Genomic DNA, 22,749 nt, shown 5'->3' with positions numbered 1-22,749 from the left:
CAGCTTGTTCATTTTTAAAGGTGCAAAATCTACAGCTGTCTTATAACACTTGTCCAAACAATTTAAACATGACCACTATTCTGTCCTATCCAAATCCACCCAGTCAGAGCTAAAGTCAGCGAAGGTACATAGTCTCAGCTGGATGTCGGACAACCAGTAGCAGTGGTTAAGTGGGCATATTGTATGCAGACTACTGAACCCTGAAATTAAAGTTATGTCTTTTTCAGTTACAGAAGAAACTGCTAACCACTGACTATACTCAGGAGTGGGTCAGGTGATCTGGGCACTGCGACTGACTGGTGGGGATGGGCCAACTGCATTTTCTTACAAGTTGAAAATAAGAGGCCATACTCGCCACACCTCCACCCCAACTCCACCCCCCTCCTCTCCTCTCCACATCCATTATTTTGTTAAACATGACTAGAAGAGTCAGGCTTCAAAAGTACCTGAGCCTGGGGATGGCGCTGTGGTGCAGTTCCACTCGGTAGGAAATGGTCTGGGGCATCTATGTTGGGCAGCTGAAGGGAGGCCTCAGCATGACCTCAGGATGTATGCAGGCAGTATCTGTTATTATTTCCATAGCTGGCAGAGTGAGCGAGTATGGGCGTGACAAATATACAGAATACCCCCTCATATGCAAGACCTGACCTTTGCTTTAGTAGGATTCTGAAGGGGTGGCCATTCGCTAAATCAAATTCTCTTTCTAATGGACAAAACTTTGTGCGCTGCAGGGAGGGCAGATTTACTATGTGCAGAGAGTTACATTTGGGTGGGTTTGTACTTCAAACTGTTATCTATATTGCAGTGTAAATTAAAGCAGCCAGTATTTACCCTGCACAGAAACCAAATAACACCCAAATCTAACTCTCTGCACATGTTACCTCCGCCCCACCTGCAGTGCACATGGGTTTGTCCATTACAGAGCAAATCTCTTCTCTAGGTTCATGTTGTCAGTCAGATCCCTGGAGAAGAGCCTGAGGAGCAGGGAGGAGAAGAGAAGCCATTACAGGTATCTGCAAGAGTTGTGTTAGACAGATGGTAACTGCTATTTATGTGGGAGGTGCCATTATGCCCAGTTCTTGGCAGGAAGTTATATGAGGAGATGATTATAGAAACATAGAATTTGACGGCAGATAAGAACCACTTGGCCCATCTAGTCTGCCCCTTTTTTTAAACATGTTACCTCAAACCATATTTGATCCTTATTTTTTTGTAAGGATATCAATATGCTTATCCCAAGCATGTTTAAATTGTACTACTGTATTTGCGTCTACCACCTCTGTTGGGAGGCTATTCCACTTATCTACTACTCTTTCTGTGAAAAAATTCTTCCTCACATTTCCCCTGAATCTTCCTCCCTCTAGTTTCAGTGCATGTCCTCGTGTTCTGTTGCTCCTCTTCCTGTGAAGAATGTCTCCCACCTGTACCTTGTTAAAACCCTTGATATATTTGAAAGTTTCTATCATGTCCCCCCTTTCCCTTCTCTGCTCTAAAGTATACATATTAAGATCTTTTAGTCTTTCCTGGTACGTTTTGTGATGTAGGCCATGCACCATTTTAGTTTCTCTTCTTTGTACAGTCTCTAATGTATTTATATCCTTCTGGAGATATGGCCTCCAGAACTGAACACAATACTCTAGGTGAGGTCGTACCAATGACCTATACAGTGGCATTATTACTTCTTTCTTTCTACTGCTGATACCTCTCCCTATGCAACCAAGCATCTGACTTGCCTTCTTCATTGCTTTGTTACATTGCCTACCTGCTTTTAAGTCCCCTGAAATAGTGACACCTAGATCCCTCTCTTCCGCAGTAGTTTCCATTATAGTGCCATTTATACTATATTGAGTCTTTGGATTTCTGAGACCCAAGTGCATGATTTTGCATTTTTTGGCATTAAACTGTAGTTGCCATTCTCTTGACCATTTCTCTAATCTGCCTAGATCCTCAATCATTTGTTTTACCCCTCCTGGTGTGTCTACCCTGTTGCATACCTTTGTGTCATCTGCAAAAAGGCACATTTTACCCTCAATTCCATTTGCAATATCACCAATAAAGATATTAAAAAGCACCGGTCCAAGTACAGATCCCTGGGGTACTCCACTTGTAACCTTTCCCTCCTTTGACTGTACTCCGTTTACTACAACTCTCTGTTTTCTGTCCTGCAACCACGCTCTTATCCATTCAACTATCTTAGAATCCAATCCCAAGCTTTCAAGTTTATTTAACAGTCTGCGATGTGGGACAGTGTCAAAAGCTTTACTAAAGTCTAGATAAGCTACATCTATAGCCCCACCTTGATCTATTTCTTTAGTCACCCAGTCAAAAAAGTCAATAAGATTTGTTTGACATGATCTTCCCCCAGTAAACCCATGCTGTTTTGGATCCTGTAAATTGCTGGTTTTGAGATATTCTACAACTCTTTGTTTTAAGAGTGTTTCCATCAATTTCCCTACTACTGATGTAAGGCTCACTGGTCGATAGTTGCTTACCTCTTCCTTGCTTCCACTTTTGTGCAGTGGGACTACATTCGCTGTTTTCCAGTCCTTTGGGATTACTCCAGTAGCTAGTGACTGGTTGAATAATTCTGTTATTGGTTTTACCAGCTCCCCTTTAAGCTCTTTTAGTATCCTTGGATGTATCCCATCTGGCCCCATTGATTTATCCACTTTCAGTTTTGAGAGTTCTGTGAGGACTTTCTCCTCTGTAAATGTACTTGTCTCTTCCTCAGTTTTCTGACTATACTTGCAACTTAACTGTGGCCCCTTCCCCTCTCTTTCAGCAGTGAATACTGAGCAGAAATAATTATTAATATTATCTGCTATTACATTGCCCCCCTCAAGAAAACTTCCACACTCTGTCTTCAGTCTAATTATTCCACTTTTTGTTTTTCTCCTTTCACTTATATACTTAAAAAAAGTTTTCCCCCCTTTACTCACTGACTGGGCCATTTTCTCTTCAGCCTGTGCTTTTGCACATCTGATTACCTTCTTAGCCTCCTTCTGTCTAACAAGATACACCTCTTTGTCCTCATTCTTCTGCGTCTGCTTAAATTTCTTAAAGGCCAACTTTTTTGCTTTCACAATACTTGCTACTTCTTTTGCAAACCACAATGGCTTTCTTTTTCTTGTGTTTTTCCTAACTCTTTTGACACAAAGTTCTGTTGCTTTTAGAATTGCACTTTTTAATTTTTCCCACTTATCCTGCACTCCTTTCAAGTTCTTCCACTCTGCCAAAGAATCCCTTACAGAGTTTCCCATCTCTACAAAATCAGCCTTCCTAAAATCTAACACCTTTGTTTTTGTGTGCGATGAGTCAGTCTCTGTCTTTATTTTGAACCATACTGCTTGATGGTCACTGGATCCCAGATTTTCACCCACATTTATGTCAGATAGTCTGTCACCATTTGTAAGTATTAAGTCTAATATTGCGTTCTTTTTTTTTTTTTTTTTTGAATTCGGTAATTTTTATTGAAAAAAAATTTTTTTTTTGTTCATATAACAATAAACACCCCATTACAGTAATATAGGTAGCCAGAGCATTTGAAACCATAGTATACAGAACAGGAGCAGATATAGCTTCGGCATGCATATATATATATATAGGGACATTTTTAAAGTACTAATACAGGCAGTAGTATTGCATTATATCGGTGGGTGTGCAAGCGGAACACACAACATCCAGAGTATTGCATAGAGACATATTGCAAACATGTGTATTCACGTACGCAAATAGCAGAATTTTATAGGATTTTCATCACTCCAATAGATAGAGAAATATATACCAACCGAATACCCGGAGGCGCCATCCGGGTTCTTGGAAACGGATGGATAAAAAGGTACACAAATATAGATATATATTGTAAAAGGTTCACTGCACCCCACTAACCTACAACACAAAATGGTTAATTACCACTGTCCAAGTGCAAATATATATATAGATAAATCCCTAAATAGCCCATATTAGTGCATCAAAAGAAAACCCCAAACAGGACCCAAATCAAACCTCCCTATAACCCCCCACCCTGTATGTCCCGCCCCCAACCTGGGAATACCTGGAGCCCTAAACCTAGCAACCTACCCTCTAAAACCCACTAAACTACACTAACTAGCCTAGAACCCCCCCCCCCCCATCCCAACATGTAGAGGATATTCAATAAGGATGGTTAAGGCAGGATATGCCGAGGGCTATTTAGAATGGAAGGGGCAAATAAGTAATGACCTAAACTGGGTGAAACCCACCTCTCCCACATCAAGCAGATATAGATAACCTTCTGGCTATAATGTCAGACAAATGTATAGCATACAGGAAACAGAATTAGGGTGCAATAAAATATAGAACAGGGTATGAGAGGCATTTCCAAAAGCGATATATGAGATAAATCCTGAAACACTAGTCCGGCCAGGCCTCAGCGTCCAAAAATGATAGAGGAGAGCAGACAGTCATAGCCCATATCATTTGGAGATAGAGAGAGCGTCCAGGACATTTATTCCAGCAGTGTAAAAAACATATAACTTGCATCTGGAGCAAATCAAGGGTGTACGGATGATCCACAGCATTAAGGAGACAATCAGGTGCAAGAGGATAAGGATCCACCGGTCTGGACAGGACCATAGAAAAGTCCAGAACATTAGCAGTTAGAGGAGCCACAGGTACCTCGTAAACATCAATCATAAGCTTAGCCCCCCAAGCTTCACTGCTCTGCTGTACAGGTGTATTCTGGAGAGATAGGATATTGCATACAGGAGCATATGTGAGACACCGAGGCCGGGTATCAGGCATATTTTCAATTATTGAGATAGTGCTCTGCGGGTAGTCGTCTTGGATATCCAAAGGGGCAGAGACCGTATAAGTCACGATGTCAGTACGCATACATGCGGTATCATCAGGCGCGACAGCATGTGCAGTATCATTATACAAAGGAAGAGGATTAGCTTGCTGTAGATCAGTAAGTCTGGCTGAAAGCCTATCAGTAAAGGAGGTAATAGCTTGTAGGATATGATACACAGAAGCTTCCATCTTGAGCTTGGTAAAAGGAGTAGATAAGAGAGCACCTTCCCAGCCAAAGGATAACTCCAGGGGGAAACAGGGACGGCTAGCACGACCCAATAGTGTATCCGGAAAGGCAACACCAAGTCCTTCCACACCTTAACCTCTCTTAGTATAGGTATTCCAGTGGATATAGTACATATAGACAAGGCTTAAGGAATCAAATATTAAGCAGATAGGCTTCACCAGGATGTCAATTGAAGATTTAGAGAACTGGGCTCGGGTCTGATCCTCACCACATATGTCACAGGCTGTATAATCAGATACACCCCACCCAGGCAATCATGTGCCACAGGAGACCTTATAATGACATTACCGCCTCAGGAGGGAGGAATCCTGCGGGTTGTAGGCTCAATGTGTGTCTCACAGCTCAGGGGAGAGGAAGCGACAGGAGTAGCTTGTCGCAGGTGCCGCGGCCCAGCAGACGGTCAGGCAAGATGGCACCGGCCCCTCCGTGCGGCCTAGCAGCGCGCCTCAGCGGAGACGACTCCCGCCTCTCACCGCCAATCCTCCAGAGTCACCGGCGCCTCCACCCGCCCGCACACCCGGCAGGAGGCACCCACGCAGTATTGGATCGCGCTCCAAGAATGCCGGCACCCAGCAAGAGCCACCGGAGGATCTAAAATAGCGCCCGCATCCAAGGGAGAGGACACACGGATCCTAGAAGGCCCAGGTCTCCACAAGCCACCAGGGAGGACCACGAGTGATGCAGTAAGTACAGGAACAGCTCCGGAGCCAGGAGAGGTAAGTAGAGAGCTTTTGCGGGTCCCGGGGCAGGATATATTGAAAGGATATCGCCGGAGCTCTCAGTCCCCGCACCCGCTCACATTGCCGGCCAGGCCACGCCCCCTAATATTGCGTTCTTCCGAGTGGGCTCCCTCACCAATTGCTGGAGGGATGCTCCTTGCAAGGAATTCAGCATGTCCCTACTTCTGGTGGAACTTGCAACAGGCAGCTCCCAGTTTACATCGGGTAGATTAAAGTCTCCCATGATTATCACCTCTCCTTTTAATGCCATTTTATTGATGTCCTGCAATAGGCTCTTGTCTAGTTCCTCTTCCTGACCTGGTGGTCTGTAGATCACCCCTATACGAAGAATCGCCTTCTCCCCTGTTTCTATGGTCACCCAAAGGGCCTCTGTTTTTTCTTCAATACTTTGTATTAAGGTAGTCTTTATATATTTTTTCACATATTGCAACCCCTCCTCCAATTTTTCCCATTCTGTCCTTCCTAAATAAAGTATATCCTGGTATAGCTATGTCCCAGTCATGATTTTCATTGCACCATGTCTCTGTAATAGCCACAATATCCAGTTCATCCCTTGTCATCCCTTGTCATTATTGTAATTAGGTGCTGTTTAACTGACACAGGGCTGCACCCTTCTAGTGTGTCATCAGGGTGTTTACACGTTGTGTAATATAAGGGGGTCTTTCAAACCTGATCACACGACTGAAAATTCTTGCAGGCTGGGGTGATAATAGATGGACTGTACATGTACTGGACTGTACATGATGGACGCGCAAGTTGTATTATGCATGCGTTAGGACATCCTGCGATAAAGTCCTGCTACTTTATTGCCTGCTGGCTGAACAAAAGTTGATGGAAATGAGGCATTTCCTGGGTGTTAACCGAACATTTTCTGAGTATCAGCAAAAACACAGGGGTGCCCAGGCAATTGAAAGGAAGTCATGTGATGTTCACTCCGGCCTCAAACAGCTGATCTCTACAGCTAGGCACAGACTGCATACACTCAAATTCATTTATGGTGAATGATTGCAAATGGTTTTGCAATATTCGCAAGCTTATCTGCAACCTTGCAAAGGGTGGGATTTCACACTCTGGGCTGTGTGTACCTGAGTAGCAGCAGTGCCATCAGGTACCCTTTAGTGTACGGTTGTTGTAAGAGTAAGCCCCACTCCCTTCCTGTGAGCACACACTAGCTCTCTGTTCTATGCTACATCTCTTATTCTACCAAAGTACCAAGGTCATGCGTTGAATCCTTTTTTCTTATGCAATCCTACCTGAAAGAGAGAAAAAAGTCACAAACAAAATGGCTACAGGGAGCTTATCATTGGTCCCCTGTTATGGGGAAAATACCTTATTATGTTTCATATAATAGGTGTGAGTGGTACTTTTTATGTTATGGCTAGTGTTAAAGCAGAGGGTTGGTATTTCCTCTTAAACTTTTTAATTCACCAGCAGGTTTGTTGCTTATTGTAATGTAATCCTCATTAACAAAATGACCAGTTTAAGTAATATGTAAAATATGGTCTCATGATGCCATGGGTTTGCCTCTAGTGTTCACGTTAGGCTGTTTTATTGGGGCGCTGTGCCCTGCCTGAAGTGACTTTGGTTGGGCCCAGTTCGCCCCCTTCATGCTGCCCCCGTGCAGCACTGCCCAGTTCCTAGAAGGAACACTATGCCTCTCTGTTACAGGTAGCTTCCAGAGCCGAGTGCATCTCGTGCTCAGTGCTGCCCGGCAGAAAGGGATGAAATGGGCATTTCAATCCCGAGATACTGGCCAATAATCCTTGGATTGGAATCCCTAGTTAGTTAGAAAGGGTCTTTAAATTTATGGCTTAACTACAAAATAAAAACCCCATCAAATAAAATTTATCAACCTCCTCTTTGGGAAAGTCAATGGTTTGCCAAGTAGACCTTTCCATCTGTCTCTTTCAGGACCTATATTTGTCCACGTAGACTCCACTTTATCCCACTCTTTCCTATGTGAAGCATTGTTGTTTAATGTGTCTGCTCAGTAGAAGTACTGAGATTAAAATGTTTCTGAAATTGAATTGGCCTCAGAGATTGGGGCACTTTATTTAAATTAAACCGTGAACCCTGGTAGACTTAATGACCATTGTTATGAAAACCGATTTAGATCCCACACCAATTTTTCCATAATATGGTTTGTCAAAATATTCTTTGTACTTGCTTCAGTGAAGCCACCACTATTCTTCTGCCTAAACCAGATAAATAATCCTGAATTCTTGGACTCGTACAGATAAATCACATTACTCAGCCAAGACTGTTAGTGCTTGTCAAGATTGCATCAACTAGACTGCAGACGATGCTGCAGATGCTACTCACTGCCCCCTGATGAGCTTTACTCATGTCCACCATTCTGTTAAGGGAATACACTCTACAACTGCAGGTTAGCACAGTCATACAGACGAAGCTGCGCTGCTCGATTTCCAATTGCTACTGTATGGCTCATTCCCATTTATTACGCCAAATTTTCAGCCACGGCTCGGAGTCGCCATGCTGCATATCGCAGCTTAAAGTGTTTCTATGAGCCGCCTGAGCGAATTAGAAGCACAAGTACAGTATGCCGAGTGGATCGCACCAATCATGACGGGAGTCGCACATGGCAATTAGCGCAGGAGAGATGAGCTCTAGCTGTACATCTTAATGCTAAAGCACCATTTTACACTGTAACAGCAAAACAAATGTCATACATTCTGAAATTGAATTGGACTCTGGCAAGCTGCTTTCCGCCTTAGAGCATATGCAGAAGCACAGCACAAAGGGTTTTTTATTGGGTTTTTTTCTCAGACCTGAGTTTGAGTGTTTATTTCCCAAGTAATTAGGCCCTTCTGCCAAGTTGGCAGCCTGTGAGCATGACTTTAGTACATTTTCATCCAAGTGATCATATAACCGTTTTACCTCAAGGTTCTCTTATTAACCTTTACTTTGCTCCATGTGCAGCTTTGCTTCTTATGACATGGTGCTTTTGTTAACAAAATATAAGGGCCTATCAAACCTATTTATTCATAAAAGTATGCAGTTTCTGCATCATTTTAGGAATTCTGGCAATGTTCTAATAACTTAATGTTAGTCTTCACTGAAATCTCCTTCAAAGTCTCTTAAGCACTGCAGATCACAGTGCCATTTCCAATGCTAATGTTAATCGGAACAAAACACCACCTTAGTCCTACTGCTGAACTCTACAGGCAGAGTTTCCATTGCTGCAACCATGCTCTCCGCTGTCTTATTGCTGCCATACCCTATGCTGCCATACCCTATGCTGCTTCCCGCTGCCATGCATTTCGCTACCTCACCCTATGCTGCCTCCCTCCACATTCGGTGGTGGCGGGCATTGCTTTGTTCTTCCGAATCGTGAATCACCGCCATTGTTCAGTGCGGCCCGGACCAGAGCTCATCATCTACTTTGTTCTTGGCAGTTACATACTTGCAGTCAGGTCTCTAGGTTTTTAAGCATATTTATTTACCATGAACCCTTACAGGTGAGTTGGATCGGATTAAGCGAGTGGCCAGTGGAGGGTAGACTGGGCCTTATTCGGGGATGTAAGCTTCTGCAAGTGCGATGTTCTACCCAATGCAGCACATGGTATCAGCAAGTGAAGCTGCTGGCCAAAAATGAAGAGAAACTAACACCGAAGCAACCTCATTTTATTTGCATATGCAGCTTATATGAAAGAACGAGAAAAATCAACTACTCAAGTAGGTCTATGGCTAAGCAGAAGCAGCGCAAGTGCCATGTGCCTCAGATGAACACTCTGAAAATGTCAGACACGCCTGTGTATTTACAACCACTCCACGCTAACACAAAAGGGTAGATTCAATGCAGTGAATAGCACTGTGAGGGAGCCTCAGTAGCTATTATAATACTGTGAGTGTGCCGCTAATTTCCGACTCCTGAGTTGTGCACAAAAATATGACAAAACTAGGGTGTTGATGCTTTTTTTAAGCCCTAGCGCGGCACAAACAGCATTGCCGCAGGGCAGTTAAGTCGGACAATGCCAGTACTCGTGACAAACACCTGCGAGTATCAGCATTATTTAACTCTTCTCTTCCCTCCCGACACCATTCACTGCGCACCATATTCAATCCACCCCAATGTTAACATCCCCAAATCACTTCCTGTAAATCACTTTGCGTAGGCCTCCTTATTGTGTGCAGGTACGCAGCCGCTCTTTGATGCATGCACAATGCAAACACAGCACATGCGCAGTCAGTAGATAATCGCTCAGTTTCATGAAACATTGACTGTGTTCATATCTGAATCAGGCCCACTATCTGACAAACCGGTGGGTCAGAAGTCTGAACTCCTGAGAATTGGGCAAGTGTGTACCCAACTTTACTGTTGTCGTTTTATAGTGTGATTTACAAGAAATTCATATTTATCTATATGCTTTCAAACTAGTATGTTTTGCTGCATTTTTTGTTTGTTGTAATCATTTGACAAATTGTGTGATGCAAGTTAAGTAAGCTAGTCTCCGTTACCTGTTGCTATGTATGGCTGCACAAGAAACTATAAACCTAAGGAATTATTTCTGACGTAAAGACATCTGGCCCTCTGTGTTCTCCCCTTGTAATCATGGAAAAGTTTTTATTTTATTTTTTTAAACTACATAAAAGTAAGTATTGTCTTAAGCCCAAAGCACAATTACTTTAGGTGATACATGGTTCTAGGTAGTGTTTTTTGAATGCAGTAAATATGATGTCTGGCAGTACTACTGAATTAGAAATCTGCTCTGCTCACAGTGTATGGGAAGGGTGGCTGGGTTATTTCAGGAGAACATGCCTGTCTGTTTCTGCTACCTTGGAAAGTGTCCAGCTGGTTCAGCACTCAGAATGCTTATAGATTATTTAGATAAAGATCATTTATTTCATCCTGGAGAGAATGGTTTTAAAATTACAGAACTTGCTGCCCCAATGTCTGCACGAAAGAAAGAAACCTAGAACATTCTGCCTTTTTATTTGACGACTCCCTATCTGTTCCTGTTTTGCGTTCTATTTGCATGCTGGCTTTTTACAATCTTCGTTTGATTGGCAGTAAACGGAAAAATTGCATATCTACATTTAGCCAAGTCTGTTGCTCCAAAGAGATCTGACATAAAGGGTTTTTGTAAAAAAGAATTGGCTGTATTACACACATTGAGGAGAATTGCTGCTTTGTTTTCATTAGTGCATTGATTGCTTAATTGTATTTCTGTCATGCTGGAGCATGTTTTATAAGCGTGTGTTTATCTTGTAAAATTAATTGTAAGTACTATGTACCCAAAGTGGTCACCAAAAATACTAAATGCTTTTTTTTGTTTTACCTATCCAAGCTTTAATTTGCCTATACACCATCCAATTACTAGCCAATCATCCAATTTCTGCTCGATAATTGTCTTATTGCGTATGCCGGAGTATTGGCCAGTAAATCTTTAAAAGGATCAACCAACAGCTGGATCAGGAGGTAGCATCATATGTCCTGCTTAAAAACTGTGATGCCCAACCTCTTGATCCCATTGAAGAAAACATACACTGAGCTACAGTAAGGATAGCTCCTGTATCTACTGAGTGCACACTGATCGGGTATTCACTTTCAGAATACTAAAAACACGAATACTGTAAAGGTGCCCATACACAGTGCAATGGTGCTGTGCGATGCATGCTCCCACGGGCATCCCATCGCACAGCACAAAGTCTGTGCAGCCATGCATTTTGAACTAGGTCCCAATGGCATGCAAATAGCATGTGATGCAATCTAGTTCAATATGCACGGGAATGTTGAACTGTGTATGGGTACCTTAAGATCAGTAGTACAAAGGGTTGCTGAGATGATAGGTATATCCCCTTTATCCCTCATACGTTGAATGACATTATTCAAACAGCCAGCTCTCTAATCACATTTAATCCCCATTATGAATTTATAGTTTGTTAATAAACTGTTTTATGTCAGTCTGCATTGGCATAACCTAATACACATAAATCATGAAATCCAATACATTTTTTTTTTTTTTTTATCAATTACACCCCAGCACTGGGTACGCACAGGACAGGAGGTCAAGCTGGAATCGCACTGCTCGGCTGATTGGTTGGTTATACCGGTCACCCAGTGATCATAAAGTTATGTGCCTAGCATTATACCACATACTGCCCCATACTGCATCTGCCCAATAATTATATTTTTTTGCCACTTGAGTAAATTGCCAAATGTTGATAAAGAAGGCTGACACTCAGTTTCCCAAAGAAATGTAGTTTAAAATCTGTAGCCGGTAGAATACTTCTATATTCATAGTAAAATGCTCTCCTGTTACAGTAGCCTTGATCTTAATCTGGGTAAACACTAGGATGGCAATTGGTAAGTGCATACACACTCAGCTTGATGTCTTGCTAAATGAAATAGCATTGTCTATACTTTATTACAGAAGTACCTGTAATGTGAATGAAATAGGCAATTTGTGATGCCTGATGTTAGTGCGTTGCTGAGGCAGAAATATTTTGACTTGTGATGAATAACAATCATGGAAAATGTGCTGCCAAAGAGGCTACCTTTTATTGTTTAATGCCTCCATTTACTAAGTTGTTGTGGCTCAGACAAAATAGTTCAGTTATTTGGCTTTGTTGCAACTAGAGAAGAGTTTAGCTTTGGTGTAATAAAATAGAAGACTTCATACACAAAATTGCCCACTGCATTTTAAATGAAAACATTCTATATCTTACAACTTAAGGTGCCCATACATGTTACAATTATTGTATACAATATTGTATACAATATTGCATCTCGGTTTTGCAATGAGATGAGATCTAGTACAAAAAGTATGTGCAGCACATACTTTTTGTACTAGATCTCATCTCATCTGATTTCATCGCAAAACGAGATGCGGTGAGATGCAATATTGTATACAATAATTGTAACATGTATGGGCACCTTAAGATTGAAAAATAGATTTTTCCACCACTGGAATATGCTAAATACAGTAGCTGTCATTTACAGCTATCATTGTAACATTGATTGTATGTGTGTTAGGTAACTGCAATGTTTCCTTATTGTCCTACAGAACAACCAGATCAGGCTGATTTGTGGCTGCTGAACAGCTGCACGGTGAAGAGCCCAGCTGAGGATCATTTTAGAAACTCCATTAAGTAAGTCCTGTTTTTGTACATTTTCATGCAAGCTTAATTTTTTTCCTGTCTAATGAAGTCTTACAGGACTTCTTCTTTGGTAAGCGTCTTGTCACTGTTGTAGTGCCCTTTACCTGATTTTTCTCCCTGCCGGGAAACTCAAAGAGCAGGCGGTAGTGTTGGCACCCCCATGCTGTGTCCAGCATCACAGTACTGTGTTAATACTCAAAAGAAACTACAGCCTCCACCCCTCCGTTACAGCCGATATCGTAAAATCATCTAGTAAGTATACACTACATCAGTGATTCCCAAACTTTTTTGACTCACGGCACCCTAGAGCATCAAAACATTTTAAAGGGCACCCCTAGGCCAAATGCTTCTTATCGAGAAATTCAGAAAAAAATATTAAATGAAGTGCATTGTGTTTATATGTCACAGTTATCTGGTGAGGGACAGGATTTACTTCTGTTTGTCCACATATATTATGATTGGCAGCTGCAAGCACTGGTTTTGCCTGGTACATTGACCATAAATAATATGAATTGATCCTGGTCCACCAACCCAAGGCACCCCTGCAAGTGTCCTGAGGCACCCCAGGGTGCCTAGGCACACAGTTTGGGAACCACTGCACTACATTGTTAACGCTGCCTGCTTCTGAATGCTAGCAACGTAGAAACATAGAATTTGACGGCAGATAAGAACCACTTGGCCCATCTAGTCTGCCCCTTTCTTAAACCTGTTACCTCAAACCATATTTGATCCTTATTTTTTTGTAAGGATATCAATATGCTTATCCCAAGCATAGCCTTACAAAAAAATAAGGATTAAATATGGTTTAAGGTAACATGTTTAAGAAAGGGGCAGACTAGATGGGAACATTCTCCATAGTTTGAATCTGCAGCTAAATCATGGGATTTTGCGAGCTATGCCAAGCTGGTGAATGCAGCATCGCCCGCTACCACCCTGCCGGGTCTCCATTGCAAACGAGGTCACTAGGTACCGACTTGTGTGTACCCAGCATTATTCTCCTTATACTGTTTAGCATGTGGTATGTTGATCTAAGAGAGATGAATGTCACTGCCAGGCCAGTATATAAAGATTAAAATCTTATTTAATATGGTTCTGAGCCACATAAGTCATTGCACTGAGCAAAGCAATATGTGACTCCCAGGTTTCTCTCACAATTGGACCATCACCTATTATGGGGGGCAGGAGGAGGGAAGGCAGCAGTTGAGACAGTGCTGGTGGCAGGTAGCATTTGGGATAGAGGGGTTATGGATAAGCAACAGTTGGGGTAAAGACAGGTTGAGGTTGGAGTAAGGGCAGGCAGTGCTGTGGGTGTGGGCATATGTTCAGATAATAGTTTGAACAGTGTTGGGTGATAATAAGGGGGCTGGGGACAGGCAGTGCTGGGTGAGGACATGGATCGATATTAGCTGGGGAAGTACTGGCAGAAAAGTGTGGTTGGGAGAGGTAGTGAATTTTGGTAGGAGGGTTAAAGGTAAATAACAGCTAGGTAGTACTGGGGAAAGGAGGAGGTATGGGGCGGGCAGTACTCAGCCAAGGAGAAGACAGCAGTTTAAGTTGTTGGCAGTAGCAGGGGGCCCATCTCCCGCCCCTGTCCTGCTATCTCGCACAGGCTGAGGATTCCTAATGGCTGATATTCCCATAGATCAGTGAGAGACAGCGCATTCTGTGATTCCTGCTCATTTTTCAATACAGGGTATTTCACTGTAAGTAGCACATAAAATGCAATATAGTGCACATTTTGTGATCACTGCAAGGTATGCCATGGCTCCACATGACAGGCTTGGAGGCAGGCCAAAACACAATACCCTGGTAATGTTGCATATTATTATTATAATTGTTTAAATAATAAAAAAAAAAACATTTTGCTTCTACTGCATTTTTATGAGTACGGTAGAATAATTTAAATGTTAGTACTCTCTAAAGAGAATAGTTGTAGATGCCAGAAAATCTTAGTGGAAGTATCATGGGGGCGGGAGTAGAAGATATTTCCAAAGATCAACAAATTCCAGTGTTTGCTCTAAAAAGTGAATTAAAGATGGTGCATCGGCCCAGGCCCTTCGTGAACCTGCAAAACTGTCTTTTGTTGAGGACATAAAGGCATTAAAATTGCCTTCCAACCTGACTTAACAGTCCATTCAACCCTGGAGCTTATCAGAGATCTGGGGGGGGGGGAGAGGGGGGGAGAGAGGCACTAGAGCATACACTTTTGGCGATATTACGTTTTTCTCCGTTAATGAACAGTTTTAAAAACAATTGATTACCCTGAGGATCTATATTATAGTGTGTAGAATTATGTAGTGTATAGAAACTTCTGGGGACGATAGTGTAATGGGGGTATTTTGTATATAGCCAAAAGTTTCTTGTGTTTTTTTATTTTAAAGATCTTCAAACTTTTCTTGAACGCAGCAATCGTTGATTTGTGCTTGCGAATGGTGGCTGTTGTCTCAGCTTATCTTCCAAAGAATGGTATTGACCTGTCTGTAAGAGATTGAGAGTAGGGTGGCCAATCCCCCAAAAAGTCCTGGATGCTCGGCAGGTGCTCAGACGCTGCCCGGCTGTTCCCGACCCTGGCGTGCAACCTGCACAGCGTGACTCTATGCAGGCCACCCCAATCTGCTGACCGTCCAGTGCCCGCCCACTCTGCTGCCGCTGTCTGATGGTGCTGCTGCCAGTGCCACGCTCCTGGAAGCACTGTGCACCCCTGTACCCACTGCTACTTGTCCTGCTTCCGGCCACCCGCCCATGTAAGCTGAGCGGCTGGTGTGGGGGCCGGGACGGACACACACACACACACACACCTACCTGATAACTACTGATACCAATCCAGGGATTGATCATTTTTCAATCCTGTATCCCGGGATTGTAAAAAATGCTCTGGGATTGGTATCCCTATTTGGTGGAGTGTTGGGGCAGTTGTACATCCTAACTCCCATCCCCCCACACTGTACATCCTAACCCCCCCACCCACCCACACACACACACGCACCCACTGTACATCATAACTCCCATTCCCCACATTGTGCATACCACTCCCATCCCTCACACTGTACATCCTACCCCCCATCTCCCAAACTGTGCATACCACCCCCCAACCCACACACTGTACAACCGACCTCCCCCTATCCCCCACACTGTACTTACCACCCCATCCCCCACAATGTGCATATCACCCCCCACACTGAACATCCAACTTCCATCCCCCACACCGTACATTCTAACCCTCTTGCCCCCATCCCACACACACTACACCTGACCCCATTCCCAATCCCTCACTGTGCTCTGTCACCCCCCCCCCCCCCCCCCCATCCATGTGCAATCACCAACAACAATGGCATTTGGACAGACTCCAAAAAAGCCCTGCTCCCAGACAGGTGGCTCCTTGGTGTCTGACTGCAGACTGCCGCACTGTGTCACCATGCTGCCGGCCAGGCACTGTGCTGATGCTAAGCCTGAGTGCTGTCATTTAAGGATGCTGCCTGATGCCGCCAGAGCTTGGAGCGGTGTGCTAGGGTGGGGGCGGGTCTGACTGATCTCTAAGCCAGTGATAGAAGGCTGAGAGATCAGAGTCATCATCAGCAGGTCCAGCCGCCCTTTGCTTCCTCAAGGCATCAGGTGCAGCACAGTGCCTGCTCAATGTATATGATGGGTGGCTGCAGGTGGATTGTGGCCCCAAATCATATCGGGGCATGGGGCACGGGTTCAGCATTACAAGCTGCAGAATGAGAAAGGAAGATGCGCTGGCAGTGAATGTGACCAGTGCAGAATGCTGTTGAGGAAACGTAGCAGCACCCACCGGTGGCTGGCGCCTATAGTGGTAGCTCCGGGCCTGGGGAGATGCTGAGTTGGTTGCAGCCAGGCTGGTTCATTGGATGGCACAGTGGAGATCCATGTTGTGCACATAGGTTGCAGCTTTCACTATAAAGCTGCAGCAACCAGTGCTAGCTGTGTACATACAGTACATCCAGGGTAAGTAGAAGGTGAAGGGAGCAGAGATAAGCTGGACACTAGCTTGCTCTTCTTATGCTCTGCAATTTTATGGGATCATTCCACAGATAAAGATTTTGGCCCAATGGTAGGGGTTTATGTGGAAGAGTACAGTGAAATTAAGACCATGTACAATTTAAATGCTTTTAACCCCAAAAAATAATAGTTAACATTTTCATTAATCAAGCGATTTAACTGCTGCTTTTCGAAATTTAGAAACCACTGTAGGTGGTAAGTTATTAAAGTGTGAGTTTTTAAAAGTGCTGTTGCCCATAGCTACCAATCAGATTCTACTTATCATTTGTCTAGCACCTCTAGAGCAGTGATGGCTGACCTCGACACTCCAGCTGTTGTTGAACTAAACATCCCAGCATGCCCTGCATCCGTTTTACTATTTGGCCATGCTACAACTGATGCAGTGCATGCTGGGATGTGTAGTTCAACAACAGCTGGAGTGTGAAGGTTAGCCATCACTGTTCTAGAGCATAATTGCTAAATCTCCCTGTAGTAAATGTACTCCTCCGACTGTAATTAGAACAATTTTAGGAAATGGATACCACATCAATTATACTCCATTGGAGCAAGTTGTTCAGAATCCTTTGTGACAGAACCCCTAAGCCCTGTATATACGGGGTGATATTAGCCAATATCCCTGGCTAAATGGTCGCCTGTCGCCTATGTTATTTAGGTGTACAGGGCGATAAATCCTGCTGCTCCCGCAGCCAGCCCTTAATGGTCTCTGGTCAGAGGAGCATGCTCCTGCGATTTTGACTTTTCAGTAGTGACTTGTTACTCAAAACTGAAAAGTCGCTGAGAGAAACGGTACACTGCGCAATATGTTCGCTGAGCGATAATAAGCCAAAATCGCTCAGCGACCATATTGCACCGTGTGTACACACCTTTAATCTTCTGGGCGACCAGGCTTCTCTGAGAAAATATTCTACACTTTATATCACATTAAACTGGTACCGATCTAAATGTCGTCATGGGTTGTTTTGCCTTTATTTTTCCCATGTAGAAGTAGAGGAGTTGGGCTGTGAAAGTACACCTTAAAGAGTCACTTATATTCAGTGGAATAGTATAGACTGTGTCCTTGTATTTGATCAATACGTGTTTCTTTCACAACAAATTTTTAATTTGATGGAGAGAAATATTCCTTTCTTCCATTAAAACCTATGTGGAGTGGAATCCTATGAGATCTTTACCAAAGCAAGCCTTCAAAGGTCTCTCATTGGTATACATTTTTAGCCTTGTAACCCCAATAGCTTTCAGCTTGAATATTAGAAAATGGAAAATTATTAAAGCTCTTAAGATATGTGCCATTGTGTTGTTTATAAGTGCTCGCATGAAGTGCCAGCCTCTTCTGCACTCACTCATTTTGTGAAGGCTCTGTCCAGCTGGTAAGGTTTTGAAAGACTTGGGAGCAAGTAGCGCTGTGTACATTAGTGTTGATATAATAGCGCAGAACTCGCTGTTCCCGACTGAATCTTTTATCTGTCTCACAATAGAAAGACCTTGCTGAATAACATACAGCTATTTTCCAAAATGCATTTTCAAGTAGCAGACGATTTTTTTATCCTCCTTTTTTGGTCACTCGCCTTTCCTATCATAATTGGATTATTTTTTATTTTTCCTGCAATTTACTAGTCTTGTAGATATTGCTCTTCTTAAGAGTGTGTACACATGGTGCAATATGGTCGCAGAGCAATTTTGGCGCAATATACTGCTCAGTGTACCAACATGGGGGGTATTTAGGGTTACCACCTTTCCCCTTTAATTCCGGACACATATTAATTACACAGGTTCTGTGGCTGGCTGACTTCAAGACTCTATTTCACCTGATTTTAAACTGCCACAGAACCTGTGTAATTAATATGTGTCCGGAATTAAAGGGGAAAGGTGGTAACCCTAGGGGTATTCACTGCTGTATGGTCCGACAGCATTGATGAGGCAGATCGACCGAACAGGCCAGACTTTGAAAGGCCCGTTTTGTCGATTATGGCCGTGAATTGTTGCAATCACGGACGAATCTTGACAATCCATGGCCGTTTACGTGGACACGCCCCCTTTCCGCTGATTGCGAAGCGGGTCATTGAATCCCGCCTGTCGATATGCTTTTGAGCAAAATGAAAATGGGCAAGGGTCACGGCTCTCGGGACAGATCGACATTCGTGTCCCGGGATTGTATACCCCCCATCATATCTCTCAGCAATATATTGCTCAGTGTATCGTTTTCCTCAGAGACCACCGATTTTGGCTGAAATTGCAATCTATTCTGTCTCTACCTCATTTTGACCAGAAATCGCTGGGTCACTGGTGCACAGTGCATTGTGTTAAAAATGACCAGCAATTTTTAGCCATTAAAGGTTGGCTGCAGGAGTGCGCTCCTAGAGATTGTTCTCCCACAACACAAAAAATCACACTGGCGATTATGGTCGACCATTTAGTCAGCTATAATGGCTCAAATCGCCCAGTGTGTGCAGTGCTTAAAGCTCTTACTAAGCGATTTGACTAGATTTTGACTACATGCTCTGACTTGGTTAGCAAACGATAGCAATGTGCGGGACTGCGCATCACATAGAGAACTGTGCTTACTTTCTAAGCAATCTAGTCAGATTGCTTAGAAAAAAGCACAAAAGCGTTCAGTAAATGGAGCCCCTTTAAGTTTATATGGGATTATAATATTTGATGATACGCTGGGACTTCAGCACCCTGTTACTTGCCAGCTGCTCTGGAGCAGTTTCTACCTGTTCCCTTTCATGTTATTCTCTATAAGAGACAAATTCACGCAGAAGCCCTGAAGCTAAAGTGAACTTCAATGCAGGTAACATGTGCTACTAATAAAGCATCAGAAATGTCCATAATTGGTATACTGTATAAAGGCTGTCATGTCACTTCATCATGATGCTGCTATTAATGCTCTAAACCAGGCCTGTTTAATCTGTGGCTTTCCAGCTGTTGCAAAACTACACATCCCAGAATTACCCTGCCACAGTATTGCTGTTATGGACTGCTAAATCTGTGGCAGGGCCTACTGGGATGTGTAGTTTCACAACCGCTGGAAAGCCACAGATTGGACAGACCTGCTCTAAACCATGTACTTAAGAGTTGTTAACGTCTAAGTTTAAAAAAAAGTTTTGCTGTTGCTTTTGCAACAATTATCCTACATCTACATAAAATAAATATCAAAATGATTGAAACATGTGCTCTTAGACTTTTAATTCATGCAGATTATGTCATGTCTATTTTGTAGGCACACTGTCCATTGGTGCCCGGCCTACATTGATAGCCAATTAGGTTTTGGGGGATATTCAATCGCCGTCGAGCATCTCCCGTGGGGGAGATGCTCGACGGGCCCTATTCAATGCTGTTTTCCCCGACAGCATTGAACAGGGTTTCCTGGCAGAACGAGCCCGACATCTCTAGCTGTCGGGCTCGTTCTGCCGAGAACAGCCGGGAAGTGACGAGCTGCCGGCTGCATCTCGTCACTTCCCGGCCGCAACTCGCGGCCACGCCCCCTTCTCGTCCCGCTGCAGGCGGGACATTGAATCCCGCCTGCATGTTCTCGGTCGAGCTGACCGAGAACGGGACTGGGTCACGGCGGGCGAGCAAGCTCGTCTGCCGTGACCCGAAGATTGAATACCCCCCTTTGTCTCCATTTAAGTGATTATGCAAATTTGTGCTTGACCTTAACTAGGTCAACAACTTAAGTACAGTAGGAAGGTGTTAAGAAGAGGAGGCCAGTATAATATACAACAGCTGTCTGATAGCACTGCATACTTATATCTTTAAGTGTGCTTTCTGGCTGATGTCCAACCCTTTCTGGTTGAACCTGGGTTAGGGCCTAGTGAAAACATGTATGAACTTGCTTTAGCAGGATAATGGCTGACAGAAACATGATTTAAGCTCGTACAGTTTTTCATTTTTGGAATTTTATATGAATTTAGCAGGGGAGGCAAAATGTTTCCACAATTCAGTTAAGAATGCATTCAGAAGCTTGCATTTTATTAATCCTTGATCCATATACATTTGTACAGTCTCACTGTACTCTCTGCACACAATGCACAGACATTCAGTAGCAAAAATCTGTTGTATTTCCTGTTAGTATACAGATAAATGGTCCGTGTAGCCTGCAGTTTATACTTACATGGACTTTAAAACTTAACATGTTGTGCTTGATCATTTGAGAAGTGTAAAGTGTGTGAAATACAGGACAAAAATCTTCTGGAGACACTATTTGGAGAAATTAGACTATAATACTATACTTTAGTTTTGCCACAAGGGTTCTGCACTGGTATGCGGTCTCTGGGTCGACAGTGTCTAGGTTGACTACTAATGGTCGACACCTAAGAATGGTCGAAAAACCCTGATATTGACAAAAGGTTGACACAAGCTTGATGTTGACATGGGAGTGGCCAACAAGGTCGACATGAGTTTTTCACATTTTTTTTTAAGGTGGTTTTTCAGACTATACACTTCTATGGTGTCCATATCAACATATGTCGACATAGACACAAAAAAGTGAAAAACAATTGTCGACCGTATTCATGTCGATCATGTCCATGTTGACATTCTGTCAATGGCGACCTAGGGTATGTCGACCATTCTAAGGTATCAACCTAGTCACTGCCAACCATTAGTGGCCGACCTTGTGAATGTCGACCTTGTCTATCATCTATACTGTAACCTTCCACACTGCATAACAAAGTATACTGTATATCCAAATGAGCAAAAAAAAAAAACTTCCCATACAAGACTATATGATTTACAGTACCTACAGTCAAAATGCCAACAAGGTAAAATGTCTACTTTTAAAATGTTGACAGGTCCAAAAGTAGATCTTTTTTTTTTACTTTTTTTTTAGATGTATATGCTATCATAAATAGACATGGACACGGTATCACGTCCCCTCACATGGCTTGCTGTGCTCACCTTGCTGCAGGTATGGTGCCTCCCTGCACTCTGTACACTATTGTATTATCCTTCCACTGTGGTGGTAAAGTATGAACAAGTTGGTTTCAAAGAAAAAAAAAAATCAATAAAAGCTCATGTCGGCATTTTGCCCATGTTACCAAAGGATTTTGACTGTAGGTAATTTGACTGTCATAAACATGGTATAGTGGCTGTACCATTGTTTCACTCTGAGGGCTGCCCCAAAAATCAAAAGTTGAATCTGCTGCTAGCTTTTGTGCCATTATGCACTGGGTCCCAGAAGGACATGGCTATAAAGGTGTAGCACTGTCTGAGACTTTTGTGCCTTAACAGTTAAATAAATTAAACACCTAAAATAGTTGTCGGAAGAGGTTTTCAGACAAAGAAAATATATAATTTGGAGTGTGTAATGTGAAGAGTTAATATCCTCGTTACATTACATATTTTAAAGAATGCCCCATATTTCCATGGTATCCAGACTTATAGATTGACTCTAGGTCGACAGTCAAAAGGTCGCCCACTATTGGTCAGCATGATCCAAAGGTCAACAGCCAAAAGTTTGACATGAGTTTTTACAAAATTTTGAGTAGACATGAGCCGACAGGCGGTATTTTATTCCCTACCATCCATACGTTATGGAGGGAGAATATAATAGTGTGCCAAGCCCGAAGCATGGTGAGTGTAGCAAGCCATGCGTGGGGACGCGGTACACTTAGGTGTCCATGCCGACCTATGTTGACATAAACCCCAAAAAAGACATGAAAAACGCATGTCAACCTTTGCACCTTGTCAACCTTTAGACCCTGTCGACAATATGACTGTAGACCTAGACATTGTAGATCTAAAATACCATTACCTATTTCCATATGCACATAACTGTGTCGACGGGTGTGG

At 43.1% G+C, this 22,749-nt stretch overlaps 1 protein-coding gene across 2 annotated transcripts in view; it reads left to right on the top strand.

Annotated features, from left to right (window-relative positions):
* Nucleotides 1-22,749, top strand: part of CDKAL1 (CDKAL1 threonylcarbamoyladenosine tRNA methylthiotransferase) — a 794,854-nt gene that overhangs the window by 88,153 nt on the left and 683,952 nt on the right. For both annotated transcript variants that reach the window (XM_083187848.1, XM_083187847.1), the window contains exon 4: nucleotides 12,846-12,930. In XM_083187848.1, coding sequence (XP_083043974.1) covers nucleotides 12,846-12,930 — 85 coding nt within the window. The remainder of the gene's footprint in view (nucleotides 1-12,845; nucleotides 12,931-22,749) is intronic.

Source organism: Crinia signifera, chromosome 5, assembly GCF_055691185.1.
Source record: "Crinia signifera chromosome 5, ASM5569118v1, whole genome shotgun sequence".
Taxonomy (NCBI): Eukaryota; Metazoa; Chordata; class Amphibia; order Anura; family Myobatrachidae; genus Crinia; species Crinia signifera.
Note: the sequence above shows the minus strand (reverse complement) of the source record. Positions and strands in the feature narration are given on the sequence as shown.